The sequence below is a fragment of the Orcinus orca genome, chromosome 1 (genome assembly GCF_937001465.1).
Source record: "Orcinus orca chromosome 1, mOrcOrc1.1, whole genome shotgun sequence".
Taxonomy (NCBI): domain Eukaryota; kingdom Metazoa; phylum Chordata; class Mammalia; order Artiodactyla; family Delphinidae; genus Orcinus; species Orcinus orca.
In genome coordinates this window covers 100,409,451-100,434,136 of record NC_064559.1, presented here as the reverse complement: position 1 = coordinate 100,434,136, position 24,686 = coordinate 100,409,451, and the positions used below count along the sequence as shown (strand labels likewise).

The window sequence follows — 24,686 nt, the reverse complement described above, 5'->3', positions numbered from 1 at the left end:
TCGTTTTCTTTGTAACTTTTAAATATTTAGACATGTATTATGTAGGCCTCTCGCCCCAGCCCCACAAACCTGATGGGCAGGCCCACTGGCTGTGCCTTCAGACTCTTACTGAGGGTGATGGAAGACAAGCACACAGAGGGGCTGTGGGCCCCTCCATGATGCACTCCCAGCCCACCTGCAGAGGGAAGGAAGATGGTTTCCCCGTAGCCTGGCAGATACCTGCCTTCCTTAGCCAGGAGCATCCTCTTCCCGGGATGATGGACCCTTGGGAGAAACCTCAGCCTACCAAGAGAGGATGCTCCTGCTCTATGGCCCCAGGTACAGCAGAACACAATATTTATCCATCCATTAATTCACCTGGCAGATGCACAGTCCCCACCCTCATGCTGCCTTCGGTCTAGTAGGGAGGTGAAACCAGATCACACAGAGAGAGCACCTGCAGCCCATCCAGTCCAGGTGGGGTACACCAGGTCCAGACTGTTCTGGCTTCAGTCTCTCCTCCAAGCAAGGTGTGGACACGCTGTGGGTCCTGCCAGCAGGCCTCTTCACTCGGCTCTGGATGCCCCACAGACTACTGGCCCAACAAGAACACTCAACATCCAAGAACAGGGACTTCCCCGGCGGTCCAGTGGTTAAGGCTCTGTGTTCCCAATGCAGGGGGCACAGGTTCGATCCCTGGTTGGGGAACTAAGGTCCCTCAGGCTGCACAGCACAGCCAAATAAAATTTTTAAAAATTAAAATGCCCAAGAACAAACAGCAGTCTGCAGCTCAGTGTCCTCTATATTCACACAGATTCAAGAAATACTTCCCCCTGCAAACACCCCTCCATCGCCCCCAAAAATGACAACGTCTCAGAGGCAGAGCTCTGACTCAACTATATGCAAGAGCTGCTGTTACCGAACAGAATGACTGCACAGCTGTGAGTGCACTCAGGGAACCCGTGACTTCACCTCTCCCTGAGAACAATGGGTAAATGCTTACTTCACATGTGCGTAATGAAAGGGCTGCTTTGGGCAATTTTCCTGAAACAAAGGAATTGCCTGATCCAAAAGTGAAATGAAGTCACCACCTCCAAAGACAAAAACTTCTTGTGACCTTTCCATGAGAGTTTTTCATCAAGGTTTCAAAAGTCTGAGGGATTGGTTTCAGCCAGGGCACCCTGCTACAGTTTGAGCAATGGAACAGAGCATGTTCGGGAAGGAGCAGGCTTTGAGGGGTGATGACAAGGCTGGTCTGAGTATAACTAGTGGAACATCCATGTAGCAAAGCAAGAAAGTTTGGGAGTCATCCACATCAAGACGACCTCACCAACGGAGGGGGGAAGAGAGAGAACAGAAGGCGAGGGCCTGAGGAACACCTGTATTTCTAGGACAAGAAGAGAAGAGGGGTCAGAAATAGAAAAGGCAGGAGCAGAGAGGCAGGAGAGCCAAAAAAAAGTGAATTCCAGAAAGAGGGGGCTTCCCTGGTGGCTCAGTGGTTAAGAATCCGCCTGCCAATGCAGGGGACACGGGTTCAAGCCCTGGTCGGGGAAGATCCCACATGCCATGGAGCAACTAAGCCCATGTGCCACAACTACTGAGCCTGCGCTCTAGAGCCTGTGAGCCACAACTGCTGAGCCCGCCTGCCACAACTGCTGAAGCCTGCACACCTAGAGCCCGAGCTCTGCAACGAGAAGCCACTGCAATGAGAAGCCTGCGCACCGCAACAAAGAGTAGCCCCCACTCGCCACAATTAGAGAAAGCCCACGCGCAGCAACGAAGACCCAACACAGCCATAAATAAGTAAATAAATAAATAAACAAATAAATAAATAAATAAAAAGAAAGCAAGAAAGAGGGAGTGGGTGGTCGTATCTGCTGATGCAGACAGGTCATGAGTGAGAACTGAAAACACTGTGTGCATGGTGGGTCATCTGTAAGAAGCAGTTTCATAAGAGATGGGAGCAGAGGTCCAATTGTAGAGTGTTAAGGAGTGAAGGGAGGAGAGAACCGAGATGGTACTTGAGGGGTCAGCAGATGGAAGGGAAGCTGTTTCAGGATAGTGGAAGATGGAGAAACTGGGAAATCCAAGGGAGAGGAGCTAATTGATGCAGCCAAGCCCTAGATGGGGGCATGGGACACTAGTGGGGAGTGAAGCATTGACAAGAACTGGGGCAGGCCCTCCACCACCAAGGCAGGAGGGGTGGGAGAAGAACGGAGTTGAGGAGGGGAGGTGGGGGACACAGGTTGGGGCTTTGCCACGCTGGCTGTCATCACCTCCCCAGCCTGGAATAGAGACAACATCAGCATGGCCAAACCACCACTGTGTGTCTGGCATCTGAGTTAAGGGACCCGTATGCCCCAGAGCCTGGTCACTTTCATGGTCATAATCGTGGCCTCCTGACTGGCCATGGTTCACTCTCTCATTCACTCATTTGACAATATTTACTGCCTGCTACTATGTGATAGGTACTGGACTAAGTGCTGGGAGTTCCATAAGTAAGAGGGACCGGCCCCAACCTCACAGAGCTCAGAGGGCAGCAGGGAGCATGATTAAGCAGACCTTCACAGGGGGTGGTAAGGCTAGACCAGGGGGCTATGGAATTCCAGAGCAAGGACACCTCACCCTGGGGAGGGAGCACAGGGCAAGAAAGTGACACATAAGCAGAGAACAAATGCCGGAGGAGGAGTGAGCCAAGAGAACAACAGGGCAACGGTGTTCCAGGCAGAGGGTACAGTACACTCAAAAGCACAGAAATGAGCAAGAGCCTGGTGATTCCAGGAACTGGGATCCATAAGTTCAGGATGGCTGGAGAGCAGAGCACAGAACATTTATTCAAGGGATGAGGCTGAAGCTGCAGGAACAGGGCCTGCCTGAGATATTTAGCAAAAAAAATACAGAATAAAATAAAATAATTACCTAATTATGAGTACAGGCCTCCATAGGTCACCATGTCCTGGGACCAAAAAACTGTGTACATTGTGTACTGAATATAACCCATAACCCTTGCCAGGGGGCAGAGGTGGTGGGGAGAGGGGAGAATTGCTGCAGTAGCTAAATCAGTGACCATCAAAATCATGGAAGGAAGGGAGGGAGGGAGGGAGGAGTGAGCCCGTACCAGCTTGGCTTAATGGAAGCTGAAAGTAACGGACAATTGGGATTTTTCTGAGTTGGTCAAGTTCAATCCCACCAGATGTCATGAAAGTGAGGCCTCTGAAGACTGATTGACAAGGACTTCCCTGGTGGTGCAGTGGTTAAGAATCCGCCTGCCAATGCAGGGGACACAGGTTCGAGCCCTGGTCCAGGAAGATCCCACATGCCGCGGAGCAACTAAGCCCGTGTGCAACAGCTACAGAGGCTACGCTCTAGAGCCTGCGAGCCACAACTACTGAAGCCCACCTGCCTAGAGCCCATGCTCCGCAACAAGAGAAGCCACTGCAATGAGAAGCCCACGTACCGCAACGAAGAGTAGCCCCTACTCTGCAACTAGAGAAAGCCCACGTGCAGCAACGAAGACCCAACGCAGCCAAAAATAAATAAATAAAATAAATTTATTTTTTTTAAAAAAAGGAATGATTGACAGAAGTAAACCAGGTCTGAACAAGCCCTGAATCGCACCTGACTTGTGCTTGCATGCCCAGTACCATCCTGAGTGTGGACCTCCCAGACATGTCATTTGAAAAATGACAATCAATTGAAAAACCTCTGCGGCCTGCGTGCCAGGGTGGGAAGGGGTGGGCATCCTGAGGTGTGCTGAGAAGCCGCTCTGGGCCCTGGGGCCTCCAAAGGGCACAGCTGAGCCTGCTCCAGGGCTGATTCTGGTTGAGCACCCCCTCCCAGTTCAAGGTGGGCTCAGACAATCCATCAGCGAGCCCGCCCTGAGGGCCCAATCCCAGAGCAAGTGGGAGAAACTTCTGGGAAGGCATTAAGGACCCTGGAGGACCTGCCAGGGGGCCCATGCAAGTCTAGGCCAGCCAGACACACTGAGAAGGGACAAAGGGCCAGAGGTAGGTGTGGGTGAGCCCCAGGCAAGCCAGCCCGAGACTCAGCACCACAGACTTGGCCTCAGCACTCTGCCCTTAGTTCACACACTCATTTCTGTGTTTGTGTTTCCCTTTATCTCTCAGTAAGAACTCCTTTTCAAAAATGCCAAGTTTATCTCACACATATCAGAGGGAAAGAAACCTAAATTCCAGGCCCAACTCCCCGGTTGCTGGCCATGTGGTTTGGGACAAGGGGGGAAAAGAAGAAGTCTCATTAGGTGAGCTCCCGAAGGGCAAGCACAGTGCTACCTGCACAACCTCTGCAGTAGTAGCAAGATTCCCGTTTTACAGGTGGGAATCAAGAAAGTGACCTAACCTGCTCAAGGTTCCACAGCTGGATAATGACAGGTAGGATTCAAACCTGATGACAAAGCATGCTGGGCAAAGTCACTCACCTTTCTCTGTCCCCATTTCTTCAGTCTAAAATGGGAACAATAATAGGGCTACTGGGAGAATGGAATGAAATATTATGCATGAAAACACATGGTAAACTGTAAAGCCTGACGCCTGAGTTAATATCCTCCCTGTGCCCCTCCCCCCACTGGGGCAAGGTCTGAGCACCTCCCCTTCCTGGTGCTCCCTCGAGAGGGCAGGTGCTGAAAATGACTTTGCCAAACGGATCCAAGGCCTCAGCTCCCCGCCCTTCCTGGCTTGCTTGGCCAATACTCAACAGGACTTATCATAGTTCCTGGAACATCCCAGATCTGCTAGGACAATGATCAGCCCAGGCCAGCTCTCCTGGGGCCTCCACACCACCTTGCAGGATCAGCCAGCCACAGCAGCGGGAGACATGAGTTGCCAAAAGTACCACTGGCTCAGGTCTGGGTGTGCCTGGAAATTCACCAGAGCTTTCACGATACAGACACATTGCTGGGAAGGTCTCCACTTAGCAGACACTGTCAACGCCCAGATGGAAAGCAGCCGTGGTGCAGGGCAGGGCCCTCCACCTCCAGCATCCCAGCCCCAGCCTCCAAGGAACGGCAGGTCCAGGTGTACACCCATCTCTCCCCTCCTCATCCCCCTCATGCCACGAGTATTCCCTCCTGGGAAGCGGCCTCTGTGGCCTCTCCTGGTACAGCTTGACTCATCTAAACAGAACACACCAGGTGGCATAGGCAGGTGGCCCAGCCTCCTCAGGGAAGTCTGGAAAAACCCAGGAAGCAGGGAACCTGGCGGATCTCCCCAGAGCTCAAGCTGGGCCTTCTCTGCCACCCTCTGATAAAGGGCACAAGGCTCATGCTCCCACAGGGAAACGAAGGGCAGGGGATGAGACCTGCATGGGGAGTCAGGAGCCCTGAGGCCTAGTCCTGGCATTGCCACTATTGCTGTATGTCGTTGAGCAAAACACTTCCCCTCACTGGGCCTCAGTTTCCTCATCTGTAAGTGAAGGATCTGAAGCTAGATCACTGAGTTCCACTATAGTACTTGCTTTCTATGATGTCACATATCTGGATGACTCCCCAGAAAACCTAACACAGTCCCTAACACAGACCTTCCACAGGCCCTGAAAGTGGATATCATTTAAGACAAAAACCAAGCAAGAGGAACTTCCTTGGCGGTCCAATGGTTAAGACGTCACCTTCCAATGCAGGGGGTGCGGGTTCAATCCCTGGTCGGGGAGCTAAGATCCCACATGCCTCACGGCCAAAAAACCAAAACATAAAACAGAAGAAATATTGTAACAAATTCAATAAAGACTTTAAAAATGGTGCACATCAAAAAAAAAAACCCACCACCAAAGCAGGAAGCAGGCAGCAGGTCCATCTCTCACCTCCTGGGGGAGCCCTCACCGCCCTCATCTTGGGCTCCCTAGGAACTCAGCTTTGACTGGACACTCCCTGGATGAACCTGGAAGAAATAGGTTAAAACCCTAAACTGTAAAGAGGAGCGCATCACTTCACTCAGCTGTCAGACAATGAGGCACCATCCAGATCCTGAATTAGGCCATGAAAGTGACAGCTGCTCATCCCCATATAATAAAAGTTGCGAACCTCCTTGTCACCTGTTTATCAGGTCACAAGTGACCATGACAAAGGCCAGCAAACGTCCCAGCTTGGTGGCCAGCAGGGACGTCCTGGGCCAAGAACAGGTCCTTGGGTCCTTCCAGGCAGCTTACCTCAACACCAGCAAACAGAAGACTGGGCAAAACACATATCTCTCCAGCCCCTCATGGTGCTGGCAGTGAGCTCCAGACAGAGACCAAACCCAGAAATAGACAGGAACGCTTTGCCACCTTGGAGAAGTCCCTTAGTCTCTGAGGATAAGAGTAATAATTGGACTGATGCAAGGGATAAAATATACAACACATGTGCTGTATAAACAGCAAAAAAGCCACCCAGACAAAATGGGTAATGGTGGAAAAACAAAAGAGGTGTAGAATTTTCATGGTGATGTACTGGAGCAAGTTTGCAAGAGCTAATTTAAATGTTCAGGAATTTTGCTAGCCAGTTGACATGATGTTAGTAGCTTGAAATCAGCCGTAGCAGGAGTATTTACATCACAGAAATGGTCAAATGGGGCCTTTCTTCCCCCCAGAGAGCCAATTTTTCAACATTTACCAGCACACCACTGTTTATAAATAAGAGTAATGCAAGAGGAGTCAGTGAGTTATTGCTTCAGACACACTCTCCATAACGAACATTGACGAATTCAAGATAGTAAGCTTGGGAGGTCATATTCTCTCCTAACACTTAAAAAGCTTTTCCATTTCCACAAACATTTATTGAGACCTATTACATGCCAGGCACCAGACAAAGATTCAATAAACAAAACAAAAAACCTTTCCTGAATTGCTCACAGAGTGATGAAGCAGTGAGAAAGCACACACTATGAGACACTCAGGGAGTGCAGTGGTCCAACCCTTAGTTGTGAAGGTCCAAGTGAAAGCCACTGGAAAGGGTACTGCAGGCAGAGGGAATGGCATATCCAAAGGCACAGAGGCATGGACAACAAGACAACTTTTAAAAATTCCTCTCTAGAACTGGCTCTGAGGAAGTTTTAGAGTTGTTCCACTATAGGCATTCTTTATTCTAGCCAAAAAGTGCATCTCTCACCTCACTCCCCTCAGCAGAATTTAGCACCAGATTTCCTTTGGCTGTTTCCAAAACCCAAATACGTTTTCAGAGAGTGAGAATTTGTCATTCCTGAGACCAACTCCTCAAACCAAAGGGGAGCTCCCCAAGACGTTGATAGAGGCAACATCTCTGTCAAGGGGACTACTTCACGTCACAGCAGGCACTTGGATGTATGAAACCATTTAAATTTCCATCTCATTTCTCCGTAACACTTTATAGGGAACAATGAGCGCCAACTTTTTTCTCTTGAAACATGTCCACATTCTGCCTTGGAGAATGCCAGAATTTGAATTTCAAAATGAAGGCCAAAAAGAAAAAAAAAAAAAAATCCAAAGCATCCAGACAGAAAAAGGAGGTTATCTTCAAAGGAACAAAACTCAAGGTGACCTCAGACTCTGCAATATTAAACACAAGTAGACAGTGGAACCAGGTCATGAATCCTAAGCCAGCCAAGTCATTGTCCACATGTAGAGGCAACAGAATGTCATTCTCTCTTTCACAGGGGTTCTGAAAATTATATCACCCACATGCCCTTGTTGAAAAAAGCATTTGAAGATACATCAACTGTCTTGAGAGAAATTAAAATACAAAATTCAAACTGGGGAAGTTGAGGTATCATTAAAGAATTGAAAGTGAGCAGTAAACCAGTTAAGTGTAAAAAATAAATTATCGTTGGGGAATTCCCTGGTGGCCCAGTAGTTAGGACTCCGCACTTTCAGTGCCGTGGCCCAGGTTCAATCCCTGGTGGGGAACTAAGACTGGCAAGCTACATGGCATGGCCAATAAATAAATAAATAATTGTAAATGTGTTTTAAAATTGGATGTTAGCCATTTATATGAAATTCCAGAATAGGCAAAATTAATCTATGGTGAAAGAAATCAAAACAATAGTTGTTTCTGGGAGGACAGAGGTTGACTGGGAAGGGTTAAAAAGAAACATAGAGGGCTTCCCTGGTGGCACAGTGGTTGGGAGCCCGCCTGCCGATGCAGGGGACGCGGGTTCGTGCCCCGGTCCGGGAGGATCCCACATGCCGCGGAGCGGATGGGCCCGTGAGCCATGGCCACTGGACCTGTGCGTCCGGAGCCTGTGCTCCGCAGCGGGGGGTGGGGGTGGGGCCGCATCCGTGAGAGGCCCGCGTATTGCAAAAAAAAAAAAAGAAACCTAGAGTGATATCAATGTCTCTATCTTATAAAGGCGTTTTGTTCCACAGGTGTGCACATTGTCAAACTTGCTGAATTGTACACTTAAGGTCAGTACATTTCACTGTATGTAATGATGTCAATAAAAATGAATATCTTAATATTGAGTTTTCTAATCTATGAATATGGTATAATCTCTGTTTTTTAGGTCTTCTTTAATTCCTCTCAGCAATGTTTTATAAATTTCAGTGTACAGGTTTGGCATGTCTTTTATCAGATTTATCTCTATTCCATGTTTTTATGCTATTTTTTTTAAAGGTTTACTTTTTTTTTGTAAATTTATTTATTTATTTTTGGCTGTGTTGGCTCTTCGTTGCTGCACAAGGGCTTTCTCTAGCTGAGGTGAGCAGGGGCTACTCTTCATTGTGGTGCACGGGCTTCTCATTGCGGTGGCTTCTTTTGTTGTTGCAGAGCACGGGCTCTAGGCGCGTGGGCTTCAGCAGTTGTGGCACACGGGCTTCAGTGGTTGTAGCTCGTGGGCTCCAGAGCACAGGCTCAGCAGTTGTGGTGCATGAGCTTAGTTGCTCCAGAGCATGTGGGATCCTCCCAGACTAGGGCCCAAACCCGTGTCCCCTGCACTGGCAGGCGGATTATTAACCACTGCGCCAACAGGGGAGCCCCAATTGATTTTTATGTATTGCTCTTGTATCCTGAAATCTTGTTGAACTCACTTATCAGTTCTAGTAGTTTTTTTGGAGATTCCATCAAATTTTCTATATAAATGATCATGTCATATATGAATAAACACAGTTTTACTTCTTCGCTCCCAATCTGGATGCCTTCTATTTTTTCTTGTCTTATTGCACTGACCAGAACCTCCAATATGATGTTGAATAGGTGATAAGAGTGGACAACCCTGCCTCATTCCCAGTCTTAGAGTGAAAGCATTTAGTATTTCACTATAAAGTATGCTGTTAGCTATAGGATTTTTGTAGATGTTCTTTTTCAGGTAGAGGATCTTCCATTCTATTCCTAGTTTGTTGAGAGATTTTATCAAAACTGAACATAGGATTTGTAACAAATTAATCATTAGAGAAATGCAAATAAAATGCTAATGAGGTACCACTATATGCCTACTAGAATAGGTAAAACTAAAAAGACTGACCATACCAAGTATTGGTGAGGATATGAAGCAACTATAACTCTCATTCAGTACTGGTGGGCATGTAGTACAACCACTTTGGAAAACAGTTTGGCGGTTCCTTAAAAAGTTAAGAAGGTATCTACCCAAGAGAAATGAAAATACATGTCCACACAAAAACTTGTACATAAATGTTCATAGCTGCTTTATTTGTCATATCCAAACACTGGAAACAACCCAAATGTCCAACAGGTGAATGGACAGACAATGGTGGTATATTCATACCACACACCAGCAATAAAAAGAAATGAACTATTGACATGAACCTGCAATAATGTAGATGGATCTCAAATAATTATGCTAAGTGAAAGAAATCAGACCAAAAAAATGTATACTGTATGACTCATTTATACAAAATTATTGAAAATGCAAACTAATCTATAGAGACAGAAGGCAAATCAGTGGCTGCCTGGGGACAGGGGTTGGGAGAGGCAAGAGGAGGAGACATGGTGAAGCTTCTGAGGGTGATGGATATGTTCACTGTGATTGTGATACTGGTTTCACGGATATATATCAATACAAATGTCAAAACTTATCAAATTGTACACTTTAAATATGTGCAGTTATTACATGCCAACTATGCCTCAATTCAGCAGTTTAGAAGTGGAATAATAAAATTTTTAAGAGAATGTTAGTGATACAAACAATTATTAAAAGAACATATAGGGACCTCCCTGGTGGCGCAGTGGTTAAGAATCCACCTGCCAATGCAGGGGACACGGGTTAGAGCCCTGGTCTGGGAAGATCCCACATTCCATGGAGCAACTAAGCCCGTGAGCCACAACTACTAAAACCCATGGGTCTAGAGCCCGTACTCCACAACAAGAGAAGCCACCGCAATGAGAAGCCCACGCACTGCAACGAAGAGTAGCCCCTGCTCACAGCAACTAGAGAAAGCCCATGCACAGCGACGAAGACCCGATGCAGCCATAAATATATATATATTTTTTTTAACCTTATAAAAAATATAAGAACATACACATTATATTAAAAAATAAGAGCTATACTCCGAGATCATAACCACAGACAAAATGTCTTGAAAAAAAAGCAGCTAAAGTTCTCATCAAAACATAGGGTATCAAAAGTCAGGGTTATTACTGATTTTGATATTTAGAGAAATATCAGTTTGGGTTTTTTTTTAAGTGCTGAAAAACTTCAAATCCAGCAGAAGTGACTGGTTAGCCACTGGGGCCTCCCATGTTAAGAGGCATCAGTGCCAACTTGTCAAAGGGTGGGGAGTGGACCCGCTGGCTTCCCAAGTCACATCCTGTGACTCTTCCAAATACCCAGAGCCAGGAACCAGCTCAGCGCCACTACCAAGGGAATATGAGAGCCACCTCCCCTTCTCTGCTTCATCCCTGCCTCCTTGATATTTAAGGAAGGAGACAGATAGATAGATATATCTGATATATCTGAAGGAAAGGAAGTAACTATCTCAAAGACATATCTGCACCCCCATGTTCATTGTAGCATTATTCACAATAGCCAAGATATGGAAACAACCTAATTGTTCATCAGTGGACAAATGGATCAAGAAAGTGTGATATATATACACAGAATGGAATATTATTCAACCAGAAAAAAAAAAGAGGGAAACCCTGACTTTGGCAACAACATGGATGAACTTTGAGGGCATTATGCTAAGTGAAATAATTCAGACAAAGAAAGACAAATACTGCATGATCTCACTTATATATGGAATCTAAAAAAGCTGAACTCATAGAAACACAAGTAAAATGGTGGCTGCCAGGGGCTAGGAGCTGGAGAAATGCAGAGATGTTGGCTAGAGGTTACAAACTTCCAGTTATGAGATGAATAAGTTCTGGGGATCTAATGTACCACATAGTCACCGTACTTAGCAATACTGTATTATATACCTGGAGGTTGTTAAATGTTCTCACCACCACCCAAAAAAATGGCAGTTATGTGAAGTGGCAGAGGTGTTAACTAACCTTATTTTGTGGTAATCATTTCATAATATATACATGTATCAAAATATCGTGTTGGGGCTTCCCTGGTGGCGCAGTGGTTTGAGAGTCCGCCTGCCGATGCAGGGAGCACGGGTTCGTGCCCCGGTCCAGGAAGATCCCACATGCCATGGAGCGGCTGGGCCTGTGAGCCATGGCTGCTGAGCCTGCGCGTCCGGAGCCTGTGCTCCGCAACGGGAGAGGCCACAACAGTGAGAAGCCCACGTACTGCAAAAAAAACACAAATATATCATGTTGTACACCTTAAGGAGGCAGGGCTACAACTACAAGACAGACACGGCCCAACTATCAGGGAGTTTACCTTCCAGTGAGAATCCCAGAGAGAAGACACGTAATAGGGGCGGGGCGGGGACGCAGCCCTTAGCTCGCGGCTGTTAGCGCGAGACCCTGAGCGCCGCGGTGAGAGGCCCCGCCCCACCAACAGTCAGCCTCGCAGTGGTCCTCGTGGCAGAGAGTGCGGTAAGAGGCGGGTCACAGCCTTCTCCCCGGGGCCCTCCAGGCCTTCTGGCCTCGGGGCCTGCCGGTGAGCTGGGCGCCCAGCGACAGGCTGAAGGCTGTGTCCTGCAGAGCTCACGCCCTCTCCATGGCCGCCCACTGGCTGGGCCCAGGCCTTGAGGCTGCAGTGAACCTCTCCCCCATCCCCGCCTCTGCGACCCTAATGGCAGCAGCAGTTCTACATGGCTCGCAGTCCGCGTGACCTGGCCCTGCTGTTTGGGCGGCCTGAGGAGCCTGAGGGCCAGTTGGGTCCTTGCGCGCCTGGCTCCCTCAGTGATGATGGCTGGGCAGGGTCTGGGGACCTAGCCCTGAGGGTGCTGCCAGCGGAGATCTGCCTCTTCAGCCGGGCCTGGGCACTGGCGGTAAGACCCATACTGGGTGCTGCACCAACGCTCCCGGCAGGGTAACTGACCTCCGCAGGGACCCCCTCTTCTAAGCCAGGACCTGGACCTCAGAGAGTAAAAGTTGGGCCTTTGGGACCTTGCCCTTTCTGGTTAGAACAGAGAATAACATTTGTTTTGGTGGAGGTTTACAGGAACATCGTGACCTGACCTCAGGAACAAAGGATCTGACACCAAAGAAGTTTGCAACAACTAACCACAGCCCTCCCTCACCTTTCCTATAAAAGGGCTTTGCTGAAAGCTTGAGGGGAGTTCAGGGTTTTTAAGGCACGAGCCACCTGTCTCCTTGCACGGCCCTGCAATAAACCTTTCTCTGCTCCAAACTCTGACGTTTTAGTATTGTTTGGCCTCACTATGCGTTGGGCACACAGACTTCCCTACAGTAACAGACACAGGGAGGGCAGGTTAACAGAACCTGGGGGCTGATTAGCCGGGGGCCAGGGGACATGGAGGAGTCCATGATGACTGTCAAGCTTTCAGGCCTGGTTAACTGAAGAGCCAGGGAACTAGCATCAGGAAGAGGTGATGTAGGGAGGAGATGTGGGCAGGAATATGTAGAGTTCAGTTTGGGTCATGGTGAAACTGATGGAATTTCTTTGGTTGTCCCCTTATGAGTGAGGACCCACAGGATTTGTAGGAGGAGGACAAAGCCAGGGCCAGAGAGTTGGTGGGCTCAGGCTAGGCCTGAGGACAGCCAGGAGCCACAGGGCTTTGCACCGTACCCCAAAGGCACGTGGCCAAGGGGCCTGGTCAGGAGTCAGGCAGCCTGTGTCCTGGCCGGAGTACAAACACATACTAACCCTCCACCCTGGGCAAGTTGTTCACTTCTCTGAGTCCTTGGCATCTGCTAAATGCAGATGAAAATGCACTCCTCGAATATTTCACAGGGTGGCTGTGAAGAATCTGGAAGAAATTTAGAAATTGTATAAGGCTATATAAATAAAAGGGGTCAAGCCCAAGGCCTTCTATGGGAAAGCTGAGGTTTATGGTGACTTGCCCAGGGCCAAACAATGGTTACCAGGTGCCATCAAGCTCTGGCGCCTCTGCGCCTCTATGACACCCCAGTCCCTCTGGGCACTTGCTGGTGGCACTTTCTGTGGAACACTGAGCCTCTTTTGGGGCCGTCCCAGAAGACAAGACCCTCAGACTCCAATCCCGCCTCAGACACACACAAGCCTTTTACCCACTTGGCCCGGATCAAGGTCAGCCTCTGCAAGATATATTCCCGCCCAGCTGGGAGGCAGAGCAGAAACCCACAGCCACCAGGACAACCCAGGCCCTACGGAGCCACACAGGCTGGGTTGTCACCTGGGAAATGAGAGATGTCCAGCTCTGAGCAGGTGCTCCAAGAAGGTTTATTAGTATCCACATTGGGGAGCCCCAGGCTCTTGCCGAGAACAAGGGGCCGATAGCATCCAGTCGGGGAAGCAAGGCCACCACAGGCTGACAGGTCTGGCACCCATGGAGATGGTGATGCTTCTGCTTCAAGCACAGCCAACTCACCCATCTCTGCCCTTTAAGTCTCCTTGTAAAGAGGGAGGGCTGTCCTTTCCACGAAGAAATGAGGTCCCTGGTGGTTTCTTAACTTGTCTGACATCTACCAGCCCCCAGAAACCTTGACACAGGCCCTCTGTCTGCTCCCCCAACCTCGGCCAGCATCAGCAACCACATGTTCGGCGCAGGGAGCCCCCCCTCACCCTGGCAGCCCCCTCTCGCTCCTAGAACCTGCCAGCTAAAGTCTGGAGCGGACAAATTCTATCAGGTGCTCCAACTGCTCCTCCAGGTGCTGCTCATCTCCGTGGTTCTCAATGACCCAATCGAAGGCCCCGACGTTGTCCAGGCCACATTCTGACTCAGCATCATCCACCCCTGCAGAGGAGGTACGGCGAGGTCAGGCCCCATCCCTCCTGACAAACACCAGGCATCGGGCATTGTGGCCTGCTGACCCCACATGGAGCCACCCTCCCTTGCACTCCCCTCGGTCCCTCCGGAACCAAGCTCCACTTACCCCAAAGGGCACTTCCCCACCCCATGAAACACCAGGATAGCAGGTTCAGCAGTCCACAGCCACCTGAGCCCCCCAGAGGGTCCCGCCGACTTAAGCCTTCACTTGTCACTGCCATCTCAAACCACAGACAACCCAAATGGCCATTTCGTTTTCATTTTATGTGAAGCTGGTCGTGTCCATTTCTATCCCTGTATCTCTGATTCAGTTCTCTTGGAAGGCAGAGTGTGCCATTCTCACCTGACAATGAGAATGGTAATAAGAGCATCTACCTGGTGGGTTTGCTGCTACTATAAAGTGAGATAATGTTTAAAGGGCTTAGCGTGGGCCTGGCCAGAGTGAGTGCCCAGGAGGTGAGCAGCCATTAGGAAGGGTCGTACCCACTGATCTGAACTTCCCCAAGTCACAATGACCTAGGGCAGGGAAGACATATGAGCTATGCCTCTGAATGGCCACAGAGTAGGTCCTGGGCTGGCACCACTAAGGCTGCCTAGTAGAGCTTCCTCTCCCCCCTCCCCCTACTCTGTTAATCAAACAGGAGTGAAGTTTGTCAGGCCCACCCTCTGACCCATTGTCAGTCCCCCCACCAGGCTGGAAAGCAAAGGTGAAGGACCAGGGGAATGGGTCCCAGCCAGACCTCCAGAAGCCCACTGGCCTGGAGAAGGCAGCCCAGGTAAGGATACCAGGCCAAGGTCACGGGGCAACCTTCATCCCCAAGGATACCATCTTCTACCCGACTCCACTTTTTAATCTGGAGGTGCTCCTGAGCCCCAGGCCTCAGACTCCTTTTTATAATCCCCTGCTCACTCCCCACAGCCTGCCAGGGAGACAGCGGAAGCAGACCGAGAGCCCAGGAGTGGGTGGCCTGGTCTACAGGTGGGGCGGCTGGCCTGCGTGCAGAGCCTTGGGGCAGAGGTTGTGAGCAGCTCACCTGGTGTGAACACCCAGCCCCGCTGCTGTCGGCTCTGCTCTGTGGCCACCACGCGGACCGTCTGCGTCACAGCCCCATAGGCCTCCCGAAACCACTGGATGTCAGACACCCTCCGTGTGTCACTCACCAGCTGCAGGGAAAGGACACAAACAAGTGCCCAACAGGACATGGTGCAGGGAGCAACAGGACAAGGCAAGGGAGTAAGGGAGAAAGAGGAGAAGACCCAGACCCAGTCCAAATGAACAGGAGCATGGACTACAAAACCCAGGAAAGTGTAGCCCCATCCCCTATTATTACCCAGCCAGCTGGGACGGACATCCCCTCCTCCCTCCAGGCAGCCCTTCCTGACTGCTGCAGTCCGCAGCCCGATATGCCCACACTGTATTCTACGGTCATGTCGGTCATCGCTGAGCTGAAGAAGAGACCTCAAGCTTTGAAGTCAGATCAGCCAATCCAATGCACTCATTTTACAGGTGAGCAAACTGGATACCCTAATCGGTCCCTGCCCCCAGCACCTTTTAAAACGTAAATGTGATTCCCGTCAGCCCCTTGCCCTAAATCTCTCAAAGTTTTCCCATAATTCTAATACAATCCAAAGCTCTCACCCCAGTTTACAAGGACCTATAAGATCTGGCACCTATTTCCCATCATTTTCCCTTCATTCATTCTGCTGCAGCCAACTGACAACCTTGCTGTTTCTTAAACATACCAACCGGGTCTCCTCCTCAGGGCCTTTGCACATCCTACTCCTTCCGCCGAGATAATCATGAGGGAGGCTCCCTTGCTTCATGGAGGTTTCTGCTCAAATATCACCTCCTCGGAGAGGCTGTCCCTACCATCCTGGCTCCCTTCCTGTCCCTTTCAATTCTTATATGCTTTTTATTTTTCTCTGAGCACTAAGTATTCATGAAACCGTCACTATTTATCTGTTTGTGTGTTTACTGCCTGATCTGCACTCTGTAGAGTCAGCTCCATGAGGGGAAGGACTGTGTCTCCATTCACTGCTCTATTCCTGGCCCTTAGCACCATCTGACACATAAGGAGCACTCAGGAGCACATGGTCAATGAACGAATGAATAAGCGAATAAAGAGGTCAGCTGTTTTTGTCCATGCTGCGGACATGTTCATTCACCCAACTCTTAAACAAGTACTGTGTCAAACACCTACTGTGTGCCGGGCACTGTGCTAGGCACTGGGGATAGAGTGGTGAGCACAACAGACCTGGTGCTTGCCCTCAGGAAGCTCACTGTCTGGTGGGAGAGACAGACTCTAAAGATGCAGCTTCACTAATTACCATGTAATCACAGCGCATATCAACAAGCATCTCTACCTTACCACTCTGAAACGGAACTCCTGATTTTGTCCCCAAACCTGTTCCTCCACACCATCCCTATCTCAGAAAATCACAACTCCATCTGTTTAGCTACTCAGAACAAAACCCTTGGATTTGTCTCCTGTCCTTCCACCCCAGAGCCATCATATCGGGAAATCCTATTGGTTCTATCCTCAAAATCTGTGCAGAATCCGCCCCTTCTCTCCACTCCACCACCACCCCGAGCTGAGCCACGGCCATTTTGCTGTCTTGTGGAAAGATCCTCTGCCTGGCCTCTCTGCTTCCATTCTTGCCCTCCCGCAGCAGCCAGGGAGAGCTTTCTATAAACCTTAGAGCAGACCATGCCTCTCCTCTGCTCCAAACCCTCCAGTGAGTCCCCATCTCACTCAGAGAAACCCCAGGCTCTTCCAGAGTATCTGCAATGATCTGACCTCACCTCCTGCCACTCACGCTTCACCCACAAAAACCCATCTGGGTCACTCCCTTACTTCCTTCAGGTCCCGCTCAAACGTCATCACATCAGTGAGACCTTCCTGATACCTTTAATAAAGCAGCAACCTAGCCCTCCTCAGAGTCCTGGCCTGCTTTATTTTGTCCCTTAGTATTTATCTCCACCTGACATATTCTATATTTTATTAGGGCCTAACTCCCTCTGCCCCCAGCTTAATGTAAGTACCCTGAGAGCAGGGACTTCATCAGATTTTCACATGATGTATCCCCAAATCACCTGGAACCAGTCCTGCTACAAGAAGATACTACTGGGGGCTTCCCTGGTGGCACAGTGGTTGAGAGTCCGCCTGGCGATGCAGGGGACACGGGTTCATGCCCCGGTCCGGGAAGATCCCACACTGGGCCCGTGAACCATGGCCGCTGAGCCTGCGCGTCCGGAGCCTGTGCTCCACAACAGGAGAGGCCACAACAGTGAGAGGCCCGCATACCGCAAAAAAAAAAAAAAAAAAAAGAAGATACTACTGGCTGCCAGAATGAATGAGGAGGGAAAAGGGTAAGGTGCTATGGGAGCACCTGACCAGGAGCGCCAGTTAAGACCTGGGCATCAGGGAAGTCTTCCCTGTACAGGTGCCATGGGAGCTAAGCTGGAGCTAACCAGGTGAAGAGGGATAGAAAGGGCAGTCCGGGCAGGTAGAAGGACACGGGCAGAGGCCTTGATTCCAGAAGGGGTTTGATTTATTTGAGGAACAGAGAGAAGGCCAATGTTGCTGCGGCTTAAGGAGTAAGGAGGCTAAAAGGGCAGCAGGAGCCAATCATTCAAGGCCCAGAAGTTCACGTTACAGATTTTGATTTTGTCCTTCAAAACAGTGGGACAAAGCGTTCTAAACAGGACTTGGTTGATGTTTTTAAAAGGTCACTCTGGCTGCTGTGTGATGAATGGATCACAAGGAACAAGAGCCGAAGCAGGCACCAGTGTGAGGGCTGCTACGACTGTCTAGGTGAGAGACAGCGGGGGCTTGGACTAGGGGCTGGCCGTAGGGAGAGAGAAATGGACACATGTGAGATATGTCTGGGGAGAGGCAGAGGGCTGGGGAAAACAGATTTTCCTAATGCTGCCATAGAGCCCACTTACCCAGATGGGCTGGGAGACACCCTCCACGATCTTCCTGCAGAAGAAGCCTGGGTCGGCCTGGCGCTTCTCCTCCCCCCAGCGGATCATGTCCCTCCGAAAGGGCTCCTTGTAGGTGCTGGCATCCAGGAGTCTCTGGAAGTCTAAGCCGTGCTCCTGTCCAAAGCACATTCTGTTTATGCCACCACCCTCTCAACCTCACTTAGGTCTTCCCTAAAACAGAGGGAGGGCCACCCCTCCCCTCACGTGCCCTCCCTGAGGGCTGCCGCAAGGACTCGTGGGGTTGCCGCCAGGCCAGAGGCCTGCAGGGGAAAGGGCCCTAGAAACTAAGAACTCCCAACCACTGGCAGATGGAAGAAACGCCTTGGGATAATCCAGAGATTGTTTCAGTTTGTCTTTAAATGTGTGATGTGGTTTTCTCTTTTGCAACAGTTTTACCTTCCCAATTATTTCTGGCTTAAACTAAACCTGAAATTAGTTTACCTCCCTTGGGCGCAGGCTTAGTCTTCAACTAAAGTGGGAAATCCAAAAACATCACATTCTGTGTCCTTCCACACCCCCTCTGGCATCGTTTGTCCCCATCCCAAAGCCCAGGAGACTTGGCTTCCCTGTCTCTCTCCCCTTCCCCTCACCCCTTTCCTCATCCCCAAATTCCTGCCACCTTTGCTGCATCAGCATCACTACATTTGGCTCTGGGCACTCCTGGACCCCTGGAGCAGGAGGGGCTCTTCTGACTACCCCAGGTAACCCCTTCCAGACCCAGCCTTCCCTTCTCCAGGGACACTGACGAGCAGGAGGGTCCATCCAGAGGGCCCCAGGATGGGAGGGGGTCTGAAAAACATCACTCAGTTCAGGTTTCAGCTCCCCTGGCATTCACTGCAGCAAGACCCTCTCCCGAAAGACTCAGTTTCTTCACGTACAAACTGAAGGGGCCATGACCCAGCAAGGTAAATCACCTACCTGACCCCTATTCCAAGGTGGGGCCAGCAGCCATCTCCCATTTATAAACTATAAACTAGTTTGCCATGTACTTTTTTTTTTTTTTTTTTGGCTGCTTTCTCTAGCTGCGGCGAGCAGGGGCTTCTCTTCGTTGCGGTGCACGGGCTCTAGGCGCACGGGCTTCAGTAGTTGTGGCACGTGAGCTCAGCAGTTGTGGCTCATGGGCTCTAGAGCACAGGCTCAGTAGCAGTTGCACACGGGCTTAGTCGCTCCGCGGCGTGTGGGATCTTCCCGGACCAGGACTCAAACCCGTGTCTCCTGCATTGGCAGGCGGATTCTTAACCACTGCGCCACCAGGGAAGCCCTACCATGTACTTTTTACCACAGGGGAAGATTAGCCACCAGGAGCATTTTGGTCTGCTTGTCAATTATATTCCCCATTGCAACTTAAAAAATCAATGCATTAACATTTCATTTTGAATTTGTTTTCAAATGGGAGTAATGGATGAAGTGGTGCTGGACTTAAAAACAGTGGGCACAGGCTGGCCTATCCGTCTCCTACTGGGGTTTTAGAAATGCAAACTCCTGCCCACTCACCCTACCCACCCTCCAGCCTGGATCACTGGTCTGGAGTGGGGCCTAATTTGGGAAGTTTGGAAGCAGATCAGTGGTTTTCAAACTGCTCCTCTGAGCCCTGGGGTTTGGAGGTGCCCAAGCCCCACTGGGGAAGGCTGAGTGCCTCTGCTCCACTCAGAGTCGCTCCCAGTCTATCTACGGGATACAAGGAATTTCTGCATCCAATTTCATTTGGGAAAGGTTCCCACTAAAAATATATATATATATATAGAAAACCACTGAATCTGTTATTCCCAGGATCCCCCAGGCTGCCATCCTACAAATGGGTCTGTTTAGGTGGTGGGAGAAGACCCGATGGTACAGGAGAATGCTTCCCATGGAGATGGGGCCGTCATATGGAAGGAGGGGACAAATTCATTTTGTGTGGACCCAGAAGTTCAGTCTCAGGCCAACTGACCAAGGGGCCACGAGCACAGGTCCCTGGAAGGGTGCACCTAGAGGTCAAGGACAGAAATGTAAGCGAAGATCAGGCTCTTCATTGTGTGGGGAGCTAATCCCACCCTCCAGGCTCCCTTTCTGAAGTCTAAGATCCTGAGAGTTCCTATTTATTTTTTGCAGTCCTATTTTTTTTAATCTACATGGTTCAAAATTCAAAAGATAAACATCGTTTACAGTGAAAAATCTCTCTCCCTCCTCTGTTCCCCAGCCATGTAGGCCCCTTCCCTGGAGGCAGCCAATGGTCCGGTCTCTTATGTATCCTGCCCAGGCTTTTACACATCCCAAGCGCCTAGAACGGTGCTGAATGCACCCCATAAATATTTGTTGAATGGTTAAGTATATGAGCAAATATATTTACAATTTTCCCCATTTTTATACAAATGCAGCATTCTCTATACAGTGTTCTACATCTTGCTTTTGTCATGTGATTACATTTCTAAGGGGAGAATTCCAAGGGTTGTTGCAGGCCAGCTTTAATGGGGGGAGGGGGGGTGATGTGTGTCATACTTTTTGAATAAGGGGACAGACCCTTACCAATAACACGGCATCACAGCTGCCAACTCGCGTCTACAGCCTTTTCTGGACACACTTTCCTGAACACGCTCTAGGGAGGTGGCCTCAAGTGAGTAAGGCCAATGGGAAAGAAACTTAAACAGAAAATGCCCCCAAAAGGTCCACTTATAGAAAGCGGAGAGCCGTCTGCCACCCTGCCAAAAGGAGTCAGAGAGATGCTTTTAGTGACTCAAGCAACAGCACAGCAACCAAAGCTCAGGAGCTGGCTTCTTCCAGCCCACCAGATGCCACAGAACCACCACCTACCTGAGCATACTGCTTCTTGAGTGGACCGGAGAGCCGGAGGACAGCACACACGTCAGCTCCAAGTCTGTGAGACAGGGAGATCCGAACCCCGTTAACCTAAAGCTTCCAGGCCCCAGAAGAGTGAAGCCCCATTTCTGCTACTGGCATCTATATAACTTTGTCAGGTCTCAACTTCCCTGATTTCCTCATCTGTAAAATGGGAATAACAGTTTCTTTTCTGTCTCCCACAGGATTATGAAACTCGAATGTGAAAGAGCCCTGAAACTAACAGGGAAAACAAATAAAAGCATAATTATAGTGTGAACATCCTAGCAATATTCTGGCTGGATTCAGTTACTGCTGGGCCCCTGAACTAGTTCTCTCACAGCCAGGGGTATCTCAGTCTCAACTGACTTGGTCACCACACATAAATAACTCATTCATTCAGTTGTTCAATTTACTCAGCCAACCATTTGTTGGGTTCTATATTTGGAGCCAGGTGATACGAATGTGAATAAGATACATGATTTCTGCCCTGACCTTGAGATGCTTACAGATTCACTTAAACACTGACATGGTGAGATAGATGTTCTTATTTCCATGTTTCAGATGAGGAAACTGAGGTTGAATGAGGAAAACTGACTCACCCAAAGCACCGTTGCAAGTAACAAAGCCAATATGGGTAAAATAAATATAAAAGCCAACATTTAGTTCCTATGCCTTTACTAAATGCCAAGAATTGTTCCAAGCCCTTCATGTGCGTTATCTCATTTAATCCTTACAATCACCCTATTATTATCTCCATCTCACAGATGACAAAACTTTCTCATGAGAAACTTGTACAGGCTTCCCTAGTGGCGCAGTGGTTAAGAATCCACCTGCCAATGCAGGGGACACGGGTTCGAGGCCTGGTCCGGGAAGATCCCACATGCCGTGGAGCAACTAAGCCCCGTGCGCCACAACTACTGAGCCTGCGCTCTAGAGCCCACATGCCACAACTACTGAGCCCGCGTGCCACAACTACTGAAGCCCACGCACCTAGAGCCCGGCTCTGCAACCAAAGAAGCCACCGCAATGAGAAGCCCGCGCACTGCAACGAAGAGTAACCCCCGCTCACCACAACTAGAAAAAGCCCGTGCGCAGCAACAAAGACCCAACACAGCCAAAAATAAATAAATAAATTTATTTATTTATTTATTTAAAAAAAAAGAAAAGAAACTTGTACAAGATCACACTCGGATAAGTGGTTGAGTCAGGATTTGAATCCCAGCAGTCTAATTCCAGAGCCTGCGCTTCTGATCGCGAATTGATTTATGTGTTGGGTGGTAAGAAGAAATGTTACTTAGGAAAAGGTGGCGGATACTTAGTGGTGAAAGATTAGGGCGGCAAATTCTGCCCTGAGCTTTTCCACAACCTCTTAGAACCCCCATGGTGCCCCAAAGCAGCCTCCTGTTACCCTCACCACACTGGCCTTCAAGAGGAGAGGAGCCCCACTCCACGTTCTCAGGCTTCTGTGCTCTCCTAGCCCAACAAAAATGCTCCCACACAGAACATCTTGCTTTGGGAGAAAACCTGAGCAAAAGGTATTATTAGGAGAAGCAGTGAGGTAAAGCAAAAGGAATCCATTCCTTGGAGCTAGGCTAAAGCTGAATTTGAGTTCTGGATCTACTGATTACTTTGTGTTTCTGGCAAGTTTGGGTTTGGGTTTTTGTTTGTTTGTTTTTAACTTTTCAGAGTCTCAGTTTCTTCATCTGTGAAATGGAGATACTGATTAATAATACTACGCAGTACCTAACAACACTATGTGACACACAATAAAGGCTCAGTAAACCGCAGCGATTAGGTGGTGTGTTGGGCAAGGATTCGTCTTTGAAGTCTGATACAACTGAGGTGTGGTCTGAGGCAAATCCTTTATCTGTGACTCAGTTTCCTTTTCTGCAACCATCACCTCGCAACATTGTCTGGAGGATTAAGAATGATGTATAAAAAGTGCCTTGGTAGTAACTGTTACTAATGCTTCGTGGAGAGACCTACAGCTTACAGTCTTCGGAGAGGTGGCCGCCTGGTTCTTTGAGGCGGGCGTGTGCAGACTGCTGTTTTACGTGACGGTGACAGTCCTTCACCTCTCGCCGCCCAGCGCTCCTTCTGCCCTGCAACCCGAGGACCTCAACTCCAAAGCTCACTCCATCACACCCCAACATACCCCTCGTGTCACGTGATTCGAGGTCGCCCCGGTCCTCCCCCTTCCCCGCCCCGCGGACACCTGCTCTGCAGCGCCTCGGTCACGAAGTCCTTCCCGGATTTCCTCTTCCCGCTGAACAGCAGCACCAGCCGCGGGGCGCCTCCCAGCGGGGCCATGGGACCGCCACCCTTTGAGATCCCTAAAACTGACACTTTTCCCTACCCCTTAAATCAGGCCACCTGGCCCAGAATGGACGCGGCCACTCGGTGGAGTGGCAACAAGGAGGGGTTCCGCCCCCGTCTTCTTCATGGCCGTGGAGAGGACTGTCAGACCGCACACGTGCTTCCGTGACTTTAAATTAAAGCCTGCACAAATGGATTATGGAGAGAAAGAAGGTTACTTCCTAGGGCAGCCTTCGAGCCTATAAAAGCTCCCCTACCAGAACTCATTTGGAACCGTCCAACCCGCCCAGACGCTGACGTCACGGTCCCGCCTTCTTAGCCGACACGCGTGACACGTTGGGGGGCGGGAATTGGACGCAACTATTTTCCTCTGAGGGGGGGTGACGTCTTAAAATTTCCTAAGTGAACCTCACATTGCCTTCCACACAACCCTACAAACATGAAAAAAAAAAGAATAAACGTGTTCATGTTGAGAAAGTTTTCAAAACTGCCTGTTTATCTGTGCATTTTAATGCATGTGCTAAAGCAAATCCGTATATGCCCCACAGGGAAAATAGGTCTTTCTGGATATGAAATGAGGCGAGGACTCGAGGGGTGTGTCTGGTGACGTCATGCTGGGGAGGAGCTTAGACAAACGCGTTATTTTATCGTTAAACGGGTTTTATAATTGGAGAGGCCACCACAGTTCGACCCTTTAAGCCCAGCGAGAAGATTCACATCGCTCTTCTAGCCGCAGCCTCCTTTCCAAAGGTTTTCTGAAGCGAGAGAGCTTGGAATGACATCAATAGAATAGGTTTAAAAGGGGCTTTGAAGCCACCCGTGGACGAGATTACTTAGTTGGGTTTTTTTTTTGGTTTTTGTTTTTTGGTTGTTTGTTTGTTTGTTGAGATTACCTAGTTTTATCTGGGGTCTAGCTCTCAGCCAGGAGTTCAAGGGGCAAAAATAAGTGGTGGTGATCTGCCCCTTCCCTGAATTCCCACTTCTGCCCACAGCAGCTGACCGCTAGTCCGAGTTAAGTAAGTGGAGTCATCTTTAGCTATGACTCGCTGCCCTGTATCTCTCTGAGCTTGTCAAAACAGAGCCTGCAACCCATTACTGCCTCCATTTTACAAGCTATCATATCAAGATAAGTGAGGTTTTCTTTGGGAAAAACCATGAATTCTCTGAATATTGAAAAGATGGCACAGGAGAAGCTAAGGAAATTAGAATGGTCAATGGTCAGGTGCACAAAGAATGGACTTCGGGAAGGTCTTTTTTCTTGTAACTCTGAAAGCACTGTACATATCCATGCACTTAGAAGGCAGCATGGAGTTGTAATCCCGGCTCTGACACTTCGCAGGGA

General features: G+C 49.4%; 2 protein-coding genes across 5 annotated transcripts in view; both read right to left on the bottom strand.

Moving 5' to 3' along the window:
• KCNN3 (potassium calcium-activated channel subfamily N member 3) overlaps positions 1 to 23,298 on the bottom strand; it is a 235,211-nt gene extending 211,913 nt beyond the window's left edge. Inside the window, exons 1-3 of one of the 2 annotated variants that reach the window (XM_049697690.1) lie at positions 23,244 to 23,298; positions 21,002 to 21,065; positions 5,794 to 5,870 (exon numbers count right to left, since the gene is read on the bottom strand). The gene's annotated coding sequence lies outside the window, so the exon portion shown is untranslated. Of the gene's footprint in view, positions 1 to 5,793; positions 5,871 to 11,389; positions 11,512 to 21,001; positions 21,066 to 23,243 lie in introns of those variants that run through there. The other variant, XM_033414730.2, reaches the window with a different exon arrangement.
• On the bottom strand, positions 3,079 to 23,558 carry PMVK (phosphomevalonate kinase). 3 transcript variants are annotated; one of them, XR_007471587.1, is made up of 7 exons: positions 23,244 to 23,558; positions 21,002 to 21,065; positions 18,173 to 18,325; positions 15,258 to 15,387; positions 14,051 to 14,190; positions 13,122 to 13,224; positions 3,079 to 5,870 (listed from the first exon to the last, which is right to left on the bottom strand). XR_007471587.1 is itself a non-coding variant. In XM_004284648.3 (5 exons), exons 1-5 carry the CDS (start codon positions 23,336 to 23,338, stop codon positions 14,054 to 14,056), a joined length of 579 nt encoding a protein of 192 aa, XP_004284696.1. In that variant the 5' UTR covers positions 23,339 to 23,553; the 3' UTR covers positions 13,653 to 14,053. The 3 variants fall into 3 exon arrangements, 1 of the variants encoding a protein (XP_004284696.1); XR_007471581.1 differs by lacking the exon at positions 3,079 to 5,870 and adding an exon at positions 9,558 to 11,632; XM_004284648.3 differs by lacking the exons at positions 3,079 to 5,870; positions 13,122 to 13,224 and having other exon boundaries at positions 13,653 to 14,190; positions 23,244 to 23,553.
• Positions 23,559 to 24,686: the final 1,128 nt, after the last annotated feature.